The sequence below is a fragment of the Amphiprion ocellaris genome, chromosome 5 (assembly GCF_022539595.1).
Source record: "Amphiprion ocellaris isolate individual 3 ecotype Okinawa chromosome 5, ASM2253959v1, whole genome shotgun sequence".
Classification (NCBI taxonomy): Eukaryota; Metazoa; Chordata; class Actinopteri; family Pomacentridae; genus Amphiprion; species Amphiprion ocellaris.
In genome coordinates, this window is record NC_072770.1 from 39,496,094 (window position 1) to 39,515,949 (window position 19,856).

Consider the following 19,856-nt stretch of genomic DNA (forward strand, 5'->3'; position numbering starts at 1 on the left):
GAACCTTAAAAGAACCGTAATTACGCATCTTCTGGCCTTAATTTTACTCATGATCATCTAAACCTGAGCATAAATAAATCACCAGCTATGAAGAAAATTGAGTTCAGACCATTAAAGCTGCTTTAACGTGAAAACAAACTTTTCTTTCATGGGAGCTTCAGTAGAAACCAACTGGACCTCTCTGGAGGTTCTTGAAGACATTTTGCGGAAGCTCCTACGATTAGACAAACTTCTGAAGATCTAAGAGTATACAGACTTTATTGTCTTCCAGAGAAGTCCAGCTGGTTCCTACCGAACATCCTACGAGTATACAAACTTTTCCTTCACTGAAACGTCTAAAATGTCAGTTACTTTAACCCTCGTGTTGTCCTGTGGGTCAAATTGACCCAATTTAAAGTTTGAAAATGTGGAAAAATATTTATTTTCACAGTGAAACTTCTGATGTCCACATTTTCAACATTTTTGGGAAAATTTTGGAACATTTTTTGGTGCAAAAAAGAAATGCTAAAAAAAAGTTTCTTTAAGAACATTCAGAAAAAAATCAACCAAAATGCAGCAAATTTGTGAATGTGAATGTTCTTAAAGAAAATATTAGAAGTTTTACTGATATATATGGAATCACTTTAGATATTTTTAGAATTTTTTGGGGAAGATTTTTGTTAATTTTTTGAAAATATTTACTTTTTTTATTTTTTAAAATTTTTATTTCTTGCCAAAATTGGGGATTTAAAAAAAAAACTTTTAAATGAAACTTTTAAGGAACTTTGGGAATTTTCCTCCTGAAGATTTTGCAAATTTTTATAAATTTGAGGAATTTTTTGCTGAGTTTTTGGATTTTTTTTCAGACAAGGGAACAATATTTTTTGGTGCCCGTAAATGAAGACAACAGGAGGGTTAAAGCTTTTTAACTCCATGTTTTAATTCTGTCCAGAATGAGATTTCAACTCTAATGTTGATTTTGTTCTGAGTGTTTGCGTGAATTAGCTTTTTTTTATATAAAAAAAAAAAACTGACATCTCTGGGAGGTTCTTGAAGATGAAACGTTTCCTCTTCAAGAACCTCCCAGAGATGTCCTGTTGGTTTTCTGCTAAAGCTCGTATGATCGTAGAAACTTTTCTTTCGTAGGAGCTTCAGTAGAAACAAGCTGGACTTCTCTGGGAGGTTCTTTTCAAGAAAAAAGAAAAGAAGGTAAATTCTGTATACTCGTAGAACTTCAGAAGTTTATATAATCATAGGAGCTTCAACAAAACATCTTCAAGAACCTTCCAGAGAAGTCCAGTGGGTTTCTCCTGAAGCTCCTATGATTGTACAAACTTTCCTTTTATAGGAGCTTCAGTAGAACCCAACTGGACTTCTCTGGGAGGTTCTTATAGACATTTCGTCCAGGTGGTTTCTCCTGAAGCTCCTCCGATTAGATGAACTTTTCCTTCACCGTAAAGTCTTTCATGTCTCAAATATCTAAATTACTTTAAAGCTTTTTAACTCAACGTTTTGTGTCCAGAGTGAGATTTGAACTCCGACGTTGATTCCGTTCTCAGTGTCTACCAGAATTTTTAAAGCTTGTGACAGGAAGTGTGAGGGTAGGTCTTTCAGAATAAAAGCAGCTGCTTCCTGCTGTTGTGTTCCAGTTTGACCTCTCCTTGCTCCGTCCATCCAGTCCAGGAAACTCCACTTTCACACGTCCAGTCAGCTGACCGGGAATCCGTCAGAATGTCAGTGACAGGAAATCCTCCCGCAACTTCCTGTCAGCTCACATTTCCCAGCAGCTCCTCAGGACTCCGTTACTGAAGAACTTTTAGTCAAATCACTTTTACTTACCGTCAGCAGATTCACTCTGACCATCTCTCTACCAGATAAACCTCAGAGTTACACAACAAACCTCCTGTTTCTGCTCATCCTCAGTAACTATGTCTGCTTCAGAAATCATTCATATTTATTAGGCTTAACTATAACTCGTTCAGCAAATATAAAGACATTTCTGACCAACACTTTAACTTCATGAAGTTTTCTTTAAACATAATAAAAATAAAATCAGTTCCTCACGTTGACGGGTTTTTACAAAATTATTTTCACTTTGACATGAAAGAGTCTTTTTTAACCAGAAAAACCAAGTGAAATTAATATTTAACATATGGTTTAATGTTAAAAGCATATATTTACCCAAATTAAGTTTTTAAATAATCAAGTTACTGCAGTTATGATCATACGAAGTCTGGAAATTCACCTTTTTAATTAAATTCGCAACATTTAAATCTTTATCACTCAGAAAAATGAAGTAGTTTCAATTTTTTGTTTATTAAAAGGAAAATTTTGTGTTTTCTGGACTTTGTTACAAATTAAAAACATTCCACTGCTCCACTTTCATTTTCTCATGTTTTTGTCTTTTTGAAAAGTTTCAATACTCATAATAGCTTCAGTGGAAACCTCGTAGGAACTTAAGTAGAAACCAGCTGGACTTCTTTGGGAGGGCATTTTCAAGATAAAAAGAAAAGAAAGAAAAATTTGTCTAATCGTAGGAACTTAGACGAAACGTCTTCAAGAACCTCCCAGAGAAGTCCAGTTGGGTTCTACTGAAGTTCCTACAAAAGAAAAGTTGGTATACTCGTAGGAACCTCAGTAGAACCCAACCGGACTTCTCTGGAAGGTTCTTAAAGTGATTTCTTTAAGATCTTACTTTAGTTTTAATTTTAATCAGTTTTTATGTTTTAACACGCAACATTCAGATCTTTATCTCTCAGAAAAATGAAGTTGTTTCATATTTTTATGTTGTCTAAAAGGAAATTTAATGTATTGAAGTTGATAAGAATTATTTAAAAATGAGGTTCTTCCTTTTGTTAGTATTTAGACTTTTTCATGATTTGTAGTTTTTTAATCTGTTGTTTCTTTAAAGACTTTATTGAAATCTTGATGACTGAAGAACAGGAAGTAGTTTCATCTGATTTAGTGTTATTTTTATGTGTTTTATGCAGACGGACACTTAAAATGACATTCTTCCGGTTATTTTGTGTTTTCTTGTTAAAAATCAGTTCATTTACCAAAAACAGACAAAAAATACAAAATGAATCAACTAAACAGCACAAAATAGCCAAAAAGTTAATTAAGCAACAGCTAGAAATAGATACAAAACCAGACAAAAGGTTAAATAAAAAGATATAAAGAGGCCAGAAACAGACAAAATATAAAAAAACAAACGGACACAAAACCTCCAAGTTTCACTTTTAAATGTTCAAACTGTTTATTATCAGACAACAGGGAGAAAATTATTCATCTTTTCCAAAACTAGAAGAAAATCTCAGTTTTATTTTCTTTGGCAGCCAAAAAGTTAATTTAAAAAAAAAAAAAAAAAAAAACAACAAACAAATGAGACCAAAACCAGAAAAAATACACACAAACAAATCAACTAAAATTGGACCAAAAACAGACAAAAAGTTAATAAAAAACCAACTAAACATTAGGATGACGAGATAAACGAGGTTCTTCTGGTTCTTTCAGGGGATTTTTCATGTTTTTTAAAATCAGTTGGTTTAGGAAAAACTGTTAACAAGAAAAGGTTTTTATTTTTAATTCTGAACTTTTTCCAACAGAGAACCGGAGTTTAAATCCTCTCCGATCATTTGGAGAATAAATGTGTGAGTTTGTTGTGTTGCTTCCTGGAGGAGGAGACCAATGTTCCTGGGAGGTTCCTGTCCAACGTTTTCTTTCCTTCCTGACCAGAGGAAACTCTGCAGCGTCGCTCTCTGCTCGGTCTTTGGATATTTTCCTGATAACGGCTGAACTTTATCTGACTGTTCTGGCGGCAGGTTTCAGTCTTCAGGCGACGATGTTCTCGCTGCTGCTGCTTCTTCTTCTTACTGTTCTCTGAGTCGAAGCTTCACTTAAACCCAGAGGAAAACTTCTGCTCTTCTTCTGAATGTTTGACGATCATGATGCTGCTGCTGCTGTTGGTCTGTCTGCAGATGTCTGTGCAGGAGCAGGTAGCTGATAACCAATCAATAATAACTAATTAACCTCATTAATCAGCTCCTTCATTTCTTTGTGTTACAGTATTTTTTACCAGGTGTTTGTGAGTATTTTCTGGTAACTGAATGATTTCTATGTATTTTAAAACTATAGCAAATAATTCATCAAATAAAAAGAAAACATCTTTAAAATAAGTGATTTTTTAAATTTTACTTTTTTTCTTGAACAGATTATATTTTGTATATTTTACTTTTTTCTTTATTTTAGAGATTTTTTATTTAACAGATTATTTTCTATATTTTACAATTTTTCTTGATTTTGCAATTTTTCTTTATTTTATTTTTGTTATTTTATAGATTTTTTGCTTTTTTTACAGTTTTTTCTTTTTACTTTTTCTATATTTTGCATTTTTTCTAAATTTTAGAGATTTTTTTTCCCTATTTTACTTTTTAATTTTAAAGATTTTTCTTTAACCTATTTTTTCCTTATTTTACAGATTTGTGTTATTTTACAAATATTTTCACAGACATTTACAGATTTTTTTCTTCATTTCAAATTTCTCTTGTCTTTATTTTCTTTATTTTTTTTGTTATTTTACAGGGTTTTTTGTATATTTTACTTATTTCTTTAATTGAACGATTTTTTCTTTATTTTATTTTTTCTTTATTTTGCATTTTTGTCTATATTTTGCATTTTTTCTATATTTTAGAGATTTTTTTTCGATATTTTACTTTTTTCTTTATTTTAAAGATTTTTTCTTTAACATATTTTTTCTTTATTTTACAGAATTTTTTCTTTATTTTACAGATTTTTGGTATTTACAAATATTTTACTGATTTTTTTTCTTTAATTCAAATTTCTTTTGTCTTTATTTTCTTTATTTTTTCGTTATTTTACGGGGGGGGTTGTATATTTTACTTATTTCTTTAGATTTTTTTCTTGATTTTATTTTTCTTTATTTTACAGTTTTTTGTGTTTTCTACGTATATTTTTTTGTTCATCATGTTTTGTTTTATTTTCTTAAACATATTTTCGTCCAATAGGGCGGCACGTCGTGAGTCACATGATCACCTGCTGACTGGACGTATCTCACCTGTGTTCTTGTACTGCTGTCACCAGTGAGTCTCACCTGTGTGTTTTAGACTCCACCCCCTGGTCACTGTGATTTCCCTCAGAGGGAGGAAGTTCATTCCAGCTGCACTTCCTGCGCCGCCGACAGCAGCTGTCCCCGAGGGTTCAGCAGCGTAGGAACCACAAACTGCAGGTAACTCACCTGGAACACACCATAACACACCTGGAACACACCATAACACACCTGGAACACACCTAGAACTCATGTTTATCATCAGTCTGTAGTCTCCAGTGACTCCTAGAGCTCTGAACTTAGAATTGAATCTTTGAGTCTTTGAGTCTTCGTCAATGAACCTGTGTTTTGGTTCTTTAATAGATTCATTAAAGGTCTTCTGGATCATAAATATACAAACAGAAATGTTAATATTTGGTTTAATTAATCCGTTTCCACCTCAGTTCGGTTCTTCTGGTTTCAATCTTCTGGTTTATCTTTGACTCCTCCAGACTCTATACCTACTGTCAGGCATGGAGGTGGCAGTATCATTATACTATCAATTTAATTGACTCAAGTCTAAGTCAGAAAGACAACAAATGTAGTGGAACCAGTTCTGATGCAGTTCCACTACATGTGTTGTCTTTCTGACTTGGTTCTTCAGGTTCTTGATGGGTTTAAGTCAGGACTTTGTGGAGACCAGTCTAGAACCTTCATTCCAGCCTGATGGAAACTTTTCTTCACCACGTCTGATGTGTCTTTGGACTCATTTTCTGGTTGAAACATCCAACTGTGTCCAAGATCAACCTTCTGCTGATGGTTTTAGGTTCTCCTGAACAACGTGGAGGTGATCCTCCTCCTTCATTATTCCATTTACTTTGTGGAAAGCTCCAGCTCCACAGAGCATGATACTGCCACCTCCATGCTTGACGGTGGGTTTGGTGTTCTTGGGGTTAAAAAAAGATCCGCCCAGGACAGCCTGAAACCAGTCCGTAATCAGTCGTAAAAAGGTCTAAAACCAGTACAACATGGGGACCAAAACAAAATCTAAACTACTCCTTAAAAAGGTCCAAGACCCATCCAAGACCATCTGAAACCAGTCCTCATCCAGGACCAGGTCCAGAGTCAAATAAATCCTAAACCAACTTTAAATCACATCCAAAACCAAGACTGGAACCAAACATGAACCACTCCCAAGAAAGTCCAGAACCAGTCCAACATCCAGTCTGAAACCATTCCAGAAGCTCTTCTAGAAAACCCCAGAGCATGATACTGCCACCTACATGCTGGGTGGTAGGTTTGGTGTTCTTGGGGTTAAAGGCCTCACCTTCAGGTTTTGTTCCATCTGACCTCAGAACTTTCCTCCAGAAGACCTTTAATAAGTGTGTGAATGAACCAAAACATAGGATTGTATGTAGATTCTGGAGGTCTGGTTGGTCCTTCATCCTCTCCTTCTTCTCCTCTACAGTTACCTGGTCCAGGTTGGCAGCAGGGATCTCCAGCTTCATGGATGTCAGCTCATCTGTGTGAGGAACTTCATGTCTCCTCAGTGCTGCCCTCAGCACTGGGGGGCGCTGTGTCTCCGTAAGACCTCCAACACACCAAACACTCCGACATCCAATCAGAAAACAGACACAGAAACAGAAAGAACCAAACATCCGATCAGAAAACAGACACAGAAACGGAAAGAACCAAACATCCAATCAGAAACCAGACACCAGAATAAAAACTTCATAAACACATTTTTCTTAAAGTGAAACAGAAACTACACAGTTTAAAGGTCAAAGAACATCGATAAAAATGAGCGAAACATGAACAAAGATAAATATTTCATACTTTATAGTTAATATAATTCGTATGATATATGAGTTTTTCTACATAAGGTGTAGTTTTGTGTCTTGTTTTTGTCGTTTTGCGTCTCATTTTTGTTGTTTTGTGGCATTTTTGTCGTTTTTGTCTCGTTTTTGTCATTTTGCGTCTTGTTTTTGTTGCTTTGTGTCTCATTTTGGTTGTTTTCTTATTTTTTATTGTCAAATGTAAAATAACAAAATACTGATTTTAAATCTGTAGTTTTTTACAATCAGCACGTGAATATATATATTTTTAGTGATTTTATTGGATGTTAGCTGTAATTTAGGCAAACAGGACCATCAGTAAATAACAGTTTAACGGTTTAAATCTGATCCAGTTTTGGTTTGGAAACCAGTTTCTGTTGGGTCCATGAAACCAGAAATAACGAATGGATTTCTGATTCTCAGCCTGTCCCAGCTGGTCGGGAAAAACCTGCAACTTCCACGGAGTCTGTTCTGACGGAGACGTTGGCAACGGGAGCTGCATCTGCGACGTAAGAAACTGATTGATCACCAATGGATTGATGATCTGGACAACGTTAACCAACAACCAGAACCTCCTCAGAACCACCTGATCATCTCCAGTAGCTTTATCAATGATCAGAGTTCTAGGAGTTCCAGATCCTTGAAGTCCACAGAGGAGAACGTCCCCTGGAGAAAGTTCTGGAGCAGACCTTCTAGAGTAGACCTACCGACAACTGTCCAGTTGTCGGTAGGTCTACTCTAGAACCTTCTCCTCTACAGACTTCAAGGACTCTGGAAATATTCCCAGGATGAAGGTAGAACTCTGATCATGAATAAAGTTAGTGGAGATAAAGAACCAGATGGTTCTGAGGAGGTTCTGAGGAGGTTCTGGTGGTTTCTATCTGGTGGTTTTCTCTCTTCAGGATGGGTTCTCTGGGTTCTCGTGTCAAAACTGTAAGAATCCAAACGCCTACGGAGAGAAGTGTGATAAAGGTAAAGTCTGACCGCCTGACTTCCTGAAGAAACATTTCGAAGCAGAAACGATACCATCAGAGCATGTGTATGTGTGTGTGTGTGTGTGTGTGTGTGTGTGTGTGTGTGTGTGTGTGTGTGTGTGTGTGTGTGTGTGTGTGTGTGTGTGTGTGTGTGTGCGCACATGTGTGTGTCTGTGTGTCTGTGTGTCTGTGTGTAGTGTGTGACTGTGAACATGGAGTGTGTAATGCAGGTCCAGAGGGTGATGGCCAGTGTCTGTGTCAGCCTCCGTACACCGGGAGGCGCTGTGACCACGGTGAGTCCAAGACCTGTTGTGTTGTTATGTATTTGTTGTTGATATGTTGTTGTCTTATTGTTGTTGTGTGTCCTTCAATGAGCAGTGGCTGCAGTAACTGCCCTCCCTACTCATTCTGTTGTTGTCTTATTGTTGTGTGTTTGTCTTGTTGTGTTGTTGTCTTTTTGTTGTGTTGTTGTTGTGTTGTCTTATTGTTGTGTTGTTGTTGTGTTTCCTCCAGTGAGCAGCGGCTGCAGTAACTGCCCTTCCTACTCATTCTGTTGTTGTCTTATTCTTATGTGTTTGTCTTATTGTTGTGTTGTTGTCTTTTTGTTGTGTTGTTGTTGTTGTGTTGTCTTATTGTTGTGTTGTTATGTTTCCTCCAGTGAGAGGCGGCTGCAATAACTGCCCTCCCTACTCGTTCTGTTGTTGTCTTATTCTTGTGTGTTTGTCTTATTGTGTTGTTGTCTTATTATTGTGTTGTTGTCGTGTTTCCTCCAGTGAGCGGCGGCTGCAGTAACTGCCCTCCCTACTCGTTCTGTAAAGGCGACGGAGAAGCTGCTTCCTGTGAATGTCTGCCCGGATACCGGAGGAACAACCAGAACAAATGCACCAGTAGGAACGCTCTATCTGGAACCAGCTTTAACCTGAAATGTTCTGATTTCAGGAACATTTATGATGTTTGCTGTTGATTTTCTCCAGATCTACAGCTGATCTACGGTACAGGAAGTCAGTAGATGATACAGGAAGTCAGTAGATGTACTGTAGAGCAGCTGTAGTACCTGGATGTTCCACAAGGTTTTGTGTCTTGTTTTTGTCATTTTGTGCTGCGTTTTTTTCATTTTGTGTCTTGTTTTTGTGGTTTTGTCTCATTTTTGTCATTTTGTGTCTCGTTTTTGCCATTTTTTGTAACAATTTTGTTGTTTTGTGTCTCATTTTTGTCGTCTTGTGTTTTTGTCATTTTGTGTCTCATTTTTGTTGTTTTGTGTCTTGTTTTTGCCATTTTGTGTCTCGTTTTTGTTGTTTTGTATAGCGTTCTGGTCGTTTTGTCTCGTTTTTGTTGTTTTGTGTCTCATTTTTGTTGTTTTTCATCTTGTTTTTGTCGCTTTGTGTCTCATTTTTGTCCTTTTTTGTCATTTTGTATCTCATTTTTGTTGTTTTGAGTCTATTTTTGTCATTTTGTGTCTTGTTTTTGTCATTTTGTGTCTCATTTTTGTCGTTTTGGGTCTATTTTTGTCATTTTGTGTCTTGTTTTTGTTGTTTTGTGTCTCTTTTTTGTTGTTTTGCATCTCGTTTTTGTCATTTCGTGTCTCTTTTTTGTCGTTTTATCAGCCTGAACAGAGAGGGGGGTCTGATTGTCGACATAAAACTGATTGAAATTATCTTAACCAGTTAGGCAGAAGAAGGTCGTGCACCTTAGTAAATGTATCGTAGAGCAGCTGTAGTACCTGATGGTTCCCCCTGGTGAAACATCCAGGTACTACAGCTGCTCTACAATACATTTACTGACACCTTTATCGGTTAACTTGAACCGGACCAGGTCTCAGGACTAGGACTCAGGTATGTTCCTGTCTCCAGGTGTCTGTTCTCAGAGGGACTGTGACGTCAACGCTCAGTGTTCCTCTCAGGGATCCCGGATCAGCTGCGTCTGTAAACCCGACTATGAGGGTGACGGCCGGGTCTGCCTTCCCAGGAACCCCTGCAGCGACAATAACGGCGGCTGTCCGTCCAACTCCACCGTCTGTGTCTTCAAGGGAGCCAACAAGGTGAGCAGTGGTCCGAACCCAGGGGGGACCGGCCCCGGTTCTGTGTCTGACCCGGTTCTGTGTGTCCCAGTCCAGCTGCCAGTGCATGGCCGGCATGTCTCCAGTAGGAGGCGGCACTGAGTCGGGCTGCCGGCTGGTCTCCGCCTGCTCAGCTGATACTTGCCACTCCAGCGCCACCTGCAGGACGGAACTGGACGGACGACCAAGGTCAGAACCACTATCCAGCTCTATCTCTTCCCCTCTCTCGTTTTATCTCCTTTTTGTCATTTTGCATCTCATTTTGTTTGTTTTCTGTTTCTTTTGTCGTTTTCTGTCTTGTCTTTGTCGTTTTCTCTCGCTTTTGTCATTTTCTGTCTCCTTTTTGTCGTTTTCTGTCTTGTTTTTGTCATTTTCTGTCTTGTTTTTGTCATTTTCTGTCTTGTTTTTGTTTTATGTCTCGTTTTTGTTGTTTGTGTCACATTTTTGTTGTTTTCTGTCTGTTTTTCATCATTTTGCATCTTGTGTTTGTCGTTTGTCTCATTTTTGTTGTTTTGTGTCTCTTTTTTGTCATTTTGTGTCTCCTTTTTGTCATTTTCTGTCTCCTTTTTGTTGTTTTGTGTCTTGTTTTTGTCATTTTCTGTCTTGTTTTTGTCATTTTCTGTCTTGTTTTTGTTTTATGTCTCGTTTTTGTTGTTTGTGTCACATTTTTGTTGTTTTCTGTCTGTTTTTCATCATTTTGCATCTTGTGTTTGTCGTTTGTCTCATTTTTGTTGTTTTGTGTCTCTTTTTTGTCATTTTGTGTCTCCTTTTTGTCATTTTCTGTCTCCTTTTTATCGTTTTCTGTCTCCTTTTTGTCATTTTCTGTCTTGTTTTTGTCATTTTCAGTCTTGTTTTTGTCATTTTCAGTCTTGTTTTTGTTGTTTTCTGTCTCCTTTTTGTCGTTTTCTGTCTTGTCTGTCATTTTCTGTCTCTTTTTTGTCGTTTTGCATCTCATTTTTGTCGTTTTGTGTAGCGTTTTTGTAACACAACTGGACTCTGGTTGTGGTTCAGTCTTCATCTCCAGATCTCCATCCAGACCAGAACCAGGTCTAGAGGTCCATGTATCAGATTCTGTGCACAGTTTAATCATCAGTTATCTGGGACCCAAAACTAAGTTTTGGAAAACTGGAGAATTCAGAGAATTTTGTGATTTCAGACCTGAGAAGTTCCACATTTTCACCTTAAAAGAGCGATGGGAGACATTTTAAAGGTTCAGTATCTCCAGAAATAAACCAACATCCATGAACTGTGAGGAGATCAGAATAGTTCCATCAGATCAGGATGACTGGGCAGATTCAGCAGAGGATCAGTTTAATTACTGGTTCCTGATCATGTAAAAAGTCCAAAACCTCTGATCCAGGCTGTGTCTCCATAAAGTTCCTGTCAGTGTTTATCTATGGATGGATCCATATTTCTACTAAATTCCAGTCTTTGGTCCACATTTCTCCAACTGTTGAGGTTCTAACATGAGTAGAATCTGATGTGGTAAAGTTGGACCAGACAAGGTTCCAGTTTTCTAACTTTTTGCCCTGAGGAAGCAAAAATACAACAAACTAAGAATGGAGTATACTTATCCAGTCTGTGGCCATAGTTTCATGCCCCCTGACCATGTCTTTGGTTGTTTGGAGCAAGAAATTAGGAAAAAAGACACTATACTGCTGCCATTGGAATACCTGGAAATTATGCACAAACCTGGGAATGTACATGTGTATGGAAAACATTGGAAATGCTATGACTTTAAAGCTGCTGCAGCTAAACACTGTTCCTCCACTCGAGCATTTAAAATTAATGATGCCAAGGTATTGGAAATCAACGGCAACAAGCTAGGCTTTAAGCAGCAGTACAGTGGTGACTTCTCTTACCATGCTCTTTTGAAGCATGGTAAAAAGTGGGAAACCTTCAAACCAGCTCTTGCTCCAGCGATAAACTGTGTAAAGGAGGCAAAGAAGGCTGATGTCCTCAACCTGCTAGGCCAAATTGGAGTTAGTAAAACAGTCCGCACATTCTATGAGGATGCCTTGGCTGATGTGGGACGTGATGTTGGCAGAAAGGACTGAGAGGCAGTAATGAGGAGTGATGAGAAGGGAGGGTAGTGATAAGGGGTGATGATGGTGGTGATGATGAGGGGTGATGGTGGTGATGATGATGATGATGAGGGATGATGGTGATGATGAGGGGTGACGATGATGGTGATGAGGAGTGACAGTGGTGATGATGAGGGGTCATGGTGGTGATGATGAGGGGTGATGATGATGATGATGAGGTAGGGATGGGCGATATGGCCTAAAAAACAATCTCAGATTTTTTCACAAAAAATCCCGAGTCACGATTTATCCGATTTTTTTTTTTTACCCCCTACCTAATCTCTGCAGGCTGGAGTCCAGTCTACTTTATGCAAATGAACTGCAGCCCTCTCCAGGTAAACACACCGGATCGCAGCTGGAAATGCCCCACATGTGGCATGCTGGTCCGGTTGCAGTGCGTTTTTACCTGGAGCGGGCTACAGCTCATTTGCATAAAGTAGACTGACTTCTACTTTAAGCAAAATGCATGCTGCATGCGGAGATTCCACGCATCGTGAAACTGTCCTCAAACTTCTAAACTAGGCATCAGTGACCTAAAACGAGGACAGATTCAGCTGCTGCAGATTATTTCTCACCTCAAATGCTTTCAGAAATACTTTTCGCTGACGTGTTTTTTGAAATAAAAGGGAAAATTTGCGGCCGAGCCGCTGTGTTTATCCGACTTGTCTGCAGGACTGTCCAGCTGAAAGCTCGGTCATGTGACCACGTAGCGACCTGCTGTTGCTCAGCACTGTCATGTGACCATGTTGTGGTCTGCTAGTGACCGCCGTCCGTGTGATTTTCAGATGTGGTACGTTGCCGTGCGGGAAAATAGCATCTAGTGGAAACGTACCTTTAGATCTGCACCGCTCGCCGCCATGTTGTTTGTGTATCAAGCGTGGGGGGGAGGGGGGCGCACTCTGAACTACGGGAGCCCAGCGGGAAGGCGTTGGTGGCGGATGTTGATGAGAAAATCGATTTTCATAAAAACAAATCGACATTAAGTACAAAGTTGAATTAATCGATAAAATCGATTTATCGCCCAGCCCTATGATGAGGGGTGATGGTGGTGATGATGATGGTGATGATGAGGCATGATGGTGGTGATGATGAGGGGTGACGGTGGTGATGATGACGGGTGACGGTGGTGATGATGAGGGGTGATGATGGTGGTGATGATGAGGGGTGATGAGGGATGACGGTGGTGATGATGACGGGTGACGGTGGTGAAGATGAGGGGTGATGATGGTGGTGATGATGACGGGTGACGGTGGTGATGATGAGGGGTGATGAGGGATGACGGTGGTGATGATGACGGGTGACGGTGGTGAAGATGAGGGGTGATGATGGTGGTGATGATGACGGGTGACGGTGGTGATGATGAGGGGTGATGATGGTGGTGATGATGAGGGGTGATGAGGGATGACGGTGGTGATGATGAGGGGTGATGATGGTGGTGATGATGAGGGGTGATGACGGTGGTGATGATGAGGAGTGATGGTGGTGATGAATTTAGAAAGTTTATAAAATGATTTGTAAAGTTTTATTGAGCATGACAGCCTTTTCTCTACTGTTAGTGGAATACTGAACTGTGTAAAGTTTGATTGTGGAGTTATGTTTTTGCCAAAAAAACAAAGTTTAAATGGGAAAAAATCTATTTTTAATACAATTTTATTTTTAAAGTTATCTCTATTTTGTCATGTATTTTCTACTGAGTCAAATCCACTCAACTTCAGTTTGATTGATATCTCAAGTGAACAATGAAAAAATAAGTTTTCTGAAAATTTATAAAAATAGAACGATCAGTTTTGCAAATAAACTCTTCATATATATATCCTCCGAAGGGAGGCCCGACAGAAAAAATTTGAGAACCACTGCACTAGATCACCAAATGTCTATTTTCAAGGACCAAGAATTATTCAGTTGTGTCATTTTTGACAATTGTAATTCACTTTAAACCAATTTTTTAAACCAACAAATTTTGAGTCTAAACATCTAAAAACTGGAACCTTGTCTGGCCAAACTTAACACATCAGATACTACTGATGTTAGAGCCTCAACAGTTGGAGAAATTTCTCTATTTGTTGGACAAATTTTGAGTCATTTTGAATTCAAGTCACCTTAGACTGTATTTATGATTGTCCTAAACAACTTGAACTGGTCAAAAAATAACTCAAAACTTGTTTAAAATGATGCAAAATGGTTAAAAATCCCACAGAATGTGTCCAAAATTACCCCAAAATTGTTCAAAATAGACCACAATGACCAAAAAAAGCTCTCCAAATAGGATCATATGAGCATTTTGACAATTCGAAACCTCTAAAAACTGGAACCTTGTCTGGTCAGACTTTAACCCAGCAGATTCTACTGATGTTATGTGGACCAAAGACTGGATTTTATTAGAAACATGGATCCACCCATAGATAAACACTTACAGGAACTTTATGGAGACACTAAATCACCAAATGTTCATTTTCAAAGACCAATAATTATTCATTTGTGTCATTTTTGACAATTTTGGTCATTTTAAACCAACTTCATGTTTTGGACACATTTCATGATCAACCTATAGATCAACACTTACAGGAACTTTCTGGTTTGAACATTTTGCATGAATTAAACTGCGTCCTCTGAGGTCACCTGTTGGCTCCGCCCCCTCTCTCAGGTGTGTGTGTGAGGCGAGTGAGATTGGTGACGGACGGCGTTGCTACGGTAACCTGATGGAGCGTCTGATGGAGTTGGACCGAAGCGGCAGCCAGAGGGAGAACCTGACCGGAGCCGTGGCACTGTTCGGTAATATAATCCCGCCGAGCGTTCATCAGCGACGTTCTGTTTGTTTCTCTGTTCAAGTCTTTTCTTTTTTACAGAGAAAGGATGTTCGCTGCTGCTGAACCACAACGGACCGTTTACCGCCTTCGTCCCGCTGCTGAAGACACCACTGACGGTCAGGATTCCTAGCTTCATGTCTGAACTAAACATCTAAAAACCAAAAACTTGATTTAAATTCTGCTGTTTCTGCAACACTCAGTAAACACAGGAGGAAAAACAACCCTCAGAATTCAGCTACAGACGATTTAAACTTTCCATTAAAGTCTGAGAGGATCCCAGAAGATCTTTGACAGACAGACTGAACCTTTACACTCTGTTCACAGAAATCTGGATTTCTTTAATAGAAATCACTATTTTCATCTATTCTTTTAGTTTATTCTGTAAATCTGAGTGCTATTTCGTGCTGAGCAGCTTTTTACAGTCAGGTCCAGTTTGTCCCAACGACACAGACGTAAATAAAACCGTTATTTTGCTTTTTTTTAGAGAAAAATACATTGTCTAAATGAATCTACTCATCATGAAAATAGTCCAGACATGAATCAGTCGTAAAACAACCATTTGATGTTCAGGCGTCTGAATGTTCTCAGAACGTTACCAACTAACTACCAGCGGATGCTAGATCAAACCAAGAAATTTCTCCAAAATTAATCAAAATTTTTTTAAAAAATTGTTCAAATGACTGCATGTTTTTACAGAATTTGAAATGTATTCAAAGTGACAAAAATTTGGCAAAAATGACACAAAAGCAATGTGATGAAAATAAAATCCAACAGTAGAACTCAGGAGCATGTTGAGTTTCAAGGAGGAAATTAATTCGTCCAAAAAGACTCGAATCTGTCTAAACTGACTTAGAAAAGATTGAAAATGACTAAAAACGCATCCAAAGAACTAAAATTTATCTAAAATGACTTAGAACAAGGTTAGAAGTGACTAAAAACTGTCCATAAAGACTCAAATAATTTTAGTAGTTTTAAGTTCTTTTACTCAGACATAAAGTGAATAGAAAGATGTTGATTACCTTGACAGTTTCGACGAAAGCTCTCGCCTTCTTCAGAAGCGTCTCACTGATAGCTTGTGACGTGTCAACCGGCAGGTTTTGACAGCCAGTATTCGCGGCACGCCCAGTAGAGCTGCCAGATTCGCTAGGCCAACCATGCCTACGCTGTAATGGCATGTCGTGGTGAGACGCTTCTGAAGAAGGTGATAGCTTTTGCCAAAACTCTCAAGGAAATCAACAACTATCTATTCACCTTACGTCTGAACAAAAGAACTTAAAACTACTGCATTAATAAGACATGATGAACGTTTTTGAGATCTCAAATAATTTTGTCTGAACTGATTTAAAACAAGGTTAAAAGTGACTACAAACTCGTCCAAAGAGACTCAGAGCTGGTCCTGGATGGGTAAAACTTGTATCCTATAAAAATCTGTCCAACATCAGTAAAAGTTTCTGGACTTGATGACGTTGACGAAGATGGGACTGAAACGAAGCTTCTGATGTCTGTAGGACGTTAATGAGGAGCTGATGTGTAAAAACCACCTGATCCTGGGTCAGTTCCTCTACGGCGACCTGCAGGGACGAGACTTCAACATGTACGGAGGGGCCAAGCTGAGGACCAAAGACCACCAGGTGAGACTTCAACTGCAGAACCACCAGGAACCTCTGAAGGTTCAGGAGATGATTCTTCAGTCAGGAGATGATCCATCAGCATGTTAGCATGTAGTCTGGATGAGTTCCTCTGTTTCATCCTCGTTCTGCTGACTGACAACAGGAACATCTGAACAGAAACTTTAGAATTTTTGTATATCAGTGATTCACCGTCTACAGAGTTTGTTCTTTTTCTTGTCAGACAACCCAATTAGGACTAAAACCAACCAAAGAAAATCCAAGAATTCCAAAAGTTACATCAGTCTCAGTATGTTGGAATCATTAATCAGTGTCCACTGGTGTTCCTCGGGGTTCTATCGTGGGTCCACTGCTGTTTACATCAGATATCTATGGTTTAATGTGTGTAGAGTTGGTGTTCTTGTTGGACCAATAGTTAGGACTGAAACAACCAAAGAAATTCCAAGAATTATAAGAGTTACAGTCAGAATCATCCATTCGTGTCCACATGTGTTCCTCAATGCTTTATTCTTGGTCCACTGTTGTTTACATTAGATATTGATGTTTTACCATCTATACAGTTTGTTCTTGTTCTTGTTGGACCACCTAATTAGGACTGAAAAACTAAAGAAAATCTAGGCTTTAAAAGAGTTAAATCAATTTCAGTATATTGGAATCATCAATAAGGTGTTCCACAAGGTTCTATCTTGGGTCCACTGCTGTTTACATCAGATATCGATGGTTTAATGTCTATAGAGTTGGTGTTCTTGTTGGACCAATAGTTGGAACTGAAATCTACTAAAGAAAGTCCAAGAATTATAAGAGTTAGACTCAGTCATCCATCAGTGTCCACTGGTGTTCCTCAGGGTTCTATCCTGGGTCCACTGCTGTTTACATTAGATATCGATGTTTTACCGTCTATAGTGTCAGTGTTCTTGTTGGACCACCTAATTAGGACTGAAATCAACCAAAGAAAATCTAAGAATCATAGGAATTAGATCAGTCTCAGTATGTTGGAATTATCCCTCCGGTGTCCACTGGTGTTCCTCAAGGTGTTCTATCCTGGTTCTACTGTTGTTTATATTAGATATCGATGGTTTTCAATCTACAGAGTTGGTGTTTTTGTTCTCCTTGGACCATCTGGTTTCAGAATCAGCTCACAAACTTTATCTAGGCAACTTGTTATCACACCAGTTGTTGCTTTGTGGTGAGGAGGAAGGTTCAAGCTGTCTGCAGTCATATTATGTGATTAAAATCTTAATTGTTCTAACAGTTTATTTCTGATTTACTTCTACGCCTTGAACTAACCTGTGAGTTTGGTCTGTAGTCTACTAAGGAAAATCCAAGAATTCCAAATATTGAAGAAGTCTCAGTATGTCAGAGTCATCCATCAGGGTCCACTGGTGGTCCTCAAGGTTCTACTCTGGGTCCACTGCTGTTTACATTAGATATCTATGATTTCTACAGAGTTGGTGTTTTTCATTTCCACTTTGCTTCTACATCTCTAATTGACTGATATGTGAGTTAGAGCTGAAACCAAACAAAGATAATCCTTGAATTTGATTTTAAATTGATCTCACTAGGCCAGAATGCTCATAATGCAGTTTAATGAGCCCAGAGAGCAGGAGAGAAGCTAACGGATGCTAACATGAAGACACTTCCTGGTTTCACCACAGAGGTTCATCCTGATGGAGGAACCCAGCAGGTTCTATTCTGTCGTCCTGCGGGACCTGCCAGCAGCCAATGGCATCATCCACATCATCGACCGGCCAATCCGCAGCTCGCAGTCGGACAGGGCAGCTCGAGATGAACAGGTGAGCTTTAGCTGTCCTCGTTTCTGATCATCTGCTGGGTTTAGTTTATTAGTTTATTAATGCTTCTTTACGTTCTGTATGAGGTTCTTCAAAAGGTTCTTTATGTATCTGGGTCCAGCCAATCGTTTATTTTTGGTCTATTTTCCATGGAAACGTGGAATAAACTGATTGGTTTAAACTTTGATTCAGTTCATTTGCTGACAGATAAATGGTGTTTGTTGCCTTTCAGAGGCTTCAGCTTGAATAAAAAGTTAAAATCATCTGATTTTTTTCCAGTTTGCTGATTTGACAGTCGGAGAGATTCTGACAAAAGATGGGAAATTCAACCGTTTCCTGTCTCTGGTGGACGTGAGTATCATGAGTTTAACCAACAGGAGGAGGTTTGATTCAAGCTTTCTGTCCACATTTACACTTTGATCATCTTTTTGTTTCACCGTCACCAGAACTAGAACCAGCAGAGTGAGACGGGTTCAACTGCTGCTAAAACTGAATCACTGTTTTTCGCTCACAGTCTCATTTTTCTGCAACATTAAGAAGCTGTTTTTGTTGACAGAAGTTTTGACATTGTTGCACCTGAAGGAGGAAACATTAAACTTAACTCTGAATCCTTTAATCACAGCAGCGTTTCTTTGTTTCTGCAGAACTGCGGGTCGCCTCCTCCTCTGAAGGGTCCGGGTCCGATCACGGTGTTCGTCCCGACCAACCAGGCAATAGACCGAGCCCGAGACGGCAGCATCCTGTACATGCTGCATGACGTAAGGACTCGATGGATACCAGTGGTTAGATCTGCTGCAGGAAACGCACAACTCCTGCAGCTCGAATGCAGTGTGATTGCAGCTTGATTGCAGTGTGATTGCATCACGACTGCAGCTCAATTGCAGATTGAATGCAGTGTGATTGCAACTCGATTGCAGACATGTAACAAAATAGCCATGTGTGATTTCAATGTTTGTTAAATTAAAAATACACACAATCTTAAAAAGAAGGCAAGAAAATGTATTTTAATTTCACAAAATTACTGTATTTTTATGAGATCATCTTCCGTTCTTTTATTTTATTTTTTAAATCCCAGGTGCTGAAACATGACTGTTTCTTACAGTTGTTTTAACAGTTTATATTACAGATAATTTTATTGTTTTTATGCATTTAAATGTAATTAATTAATCATTGAAAAAAGAAAAAATACTCATGAGCTGGTGTAAAATAAGACTAGAAAGTGTCTTAATTTTGGAAAATTGCTATAATTTTATTGCAGGTATTTTCTGTTATTTTAGCTGCTAGAATTATCATCTTTTTATGGTTGATTAGATCCCATTAATTTACAACATAATAAAAATATGGAATCTAAACACAGAAAGTCTCTCTGATTGGTGAACACAGGTCGGATTTAATCATCAATAAATCCAACCTGTGTGACTCTTACTGTTGATGTGAGTCTTTAAACGTCTCATGTGTCGAGTTTCATTTAATAAACGTTCAATAATTTAATGATCTTCTGCCTCTTTTCAGGCCAAACACAAACTCCAGGAGCTGCTCAGACATCATGTTTTCCCTCAGGCTGTGGTGAGAGCAGCCTCAGAAAACCCAATGCAGATGTTTGTTCCGTCCAGATGTGTTTGTTCCGTCCAGATGTCTGTGTTCCGTCCAGATGTCTTT

The 19,856-nt window shown here is 38.7% G+C and overlaps 1 protein-coding gene across 2 annotated transcripts in view; it reads left to right on the plus strand.

The window, feature by feature from the left end:
• The first annotated feature begins 3,724 nt into the window (after window positions 1-3,724).
• The window catches only part of stab1 (stabilin 1), a 75,510-nt gene continuing 59,378 nt past the window's right edge, over window positions 3,725-19,856 (plus strand). The window contains exons 1-16 of one of the 2 annotated variants that reach the window (XM_055010724.1): window positions 3,725-3,974; window positions 5,103-5,224; window positions 6,492-6,607; window positions 7,282-7,367; window positions 7,761-7,830; window positions 8,030-8,125; window positions 8,606-8,719; window positions 9,683-9,870; window positions 9,941-10,077; window positions 14,617-14,744; window positions 14,819-14,895; window positions 16,288-16,410; window positions 18,063-18,200; window positions 18,477-18,548; window positions 18,842-18,955; window positions 19,710-19,763. In XM_055010724.1, coding sequence (XP_054866699.1) covers window positions 3,924-3,974; window positions 5,103-5,224; window positions 6,492-6,607; window positions 7,282-7,367; window positions 7,761-7,830; window positions 8,030-8,125; window positions 8,606-8,719; window positions 9,683-9,870; window positions 9,941-10,077; window positions 14,617-14,744; window positions 14,819-14,895; window positions 16,288-16,410; window positions 18,063-18,200; window positions 18,477-18,548; window positions 18,842-18,955; window positions 19,710-19,763 — 1,686 coding nt within the window. In that variant the 5' untranslated portion in view covers window positions 3,725-3,923. The remainder of the gene's footprint in view (window positions 3,975-5,102; window positions 5,225-6,491; window positions 6,608-7,281; window positions 7,368-7,760; window positions 7,831-8,029; window positions 8,126-8,605; window positions 8,720-9,682; window positions 9,871-9,940; window positions 10,078-14,616; window positions 14,745-14,818; window positions 14,896-16,287; window positions 16,411-18,062; window positions 18,201-18,476; window positions 18,549-18,841; window positions 18,956-19,709; window positions 19,764-19,856) is intronic. The other variant, XM_023262083.3, reaches the window with a different exon arrangement.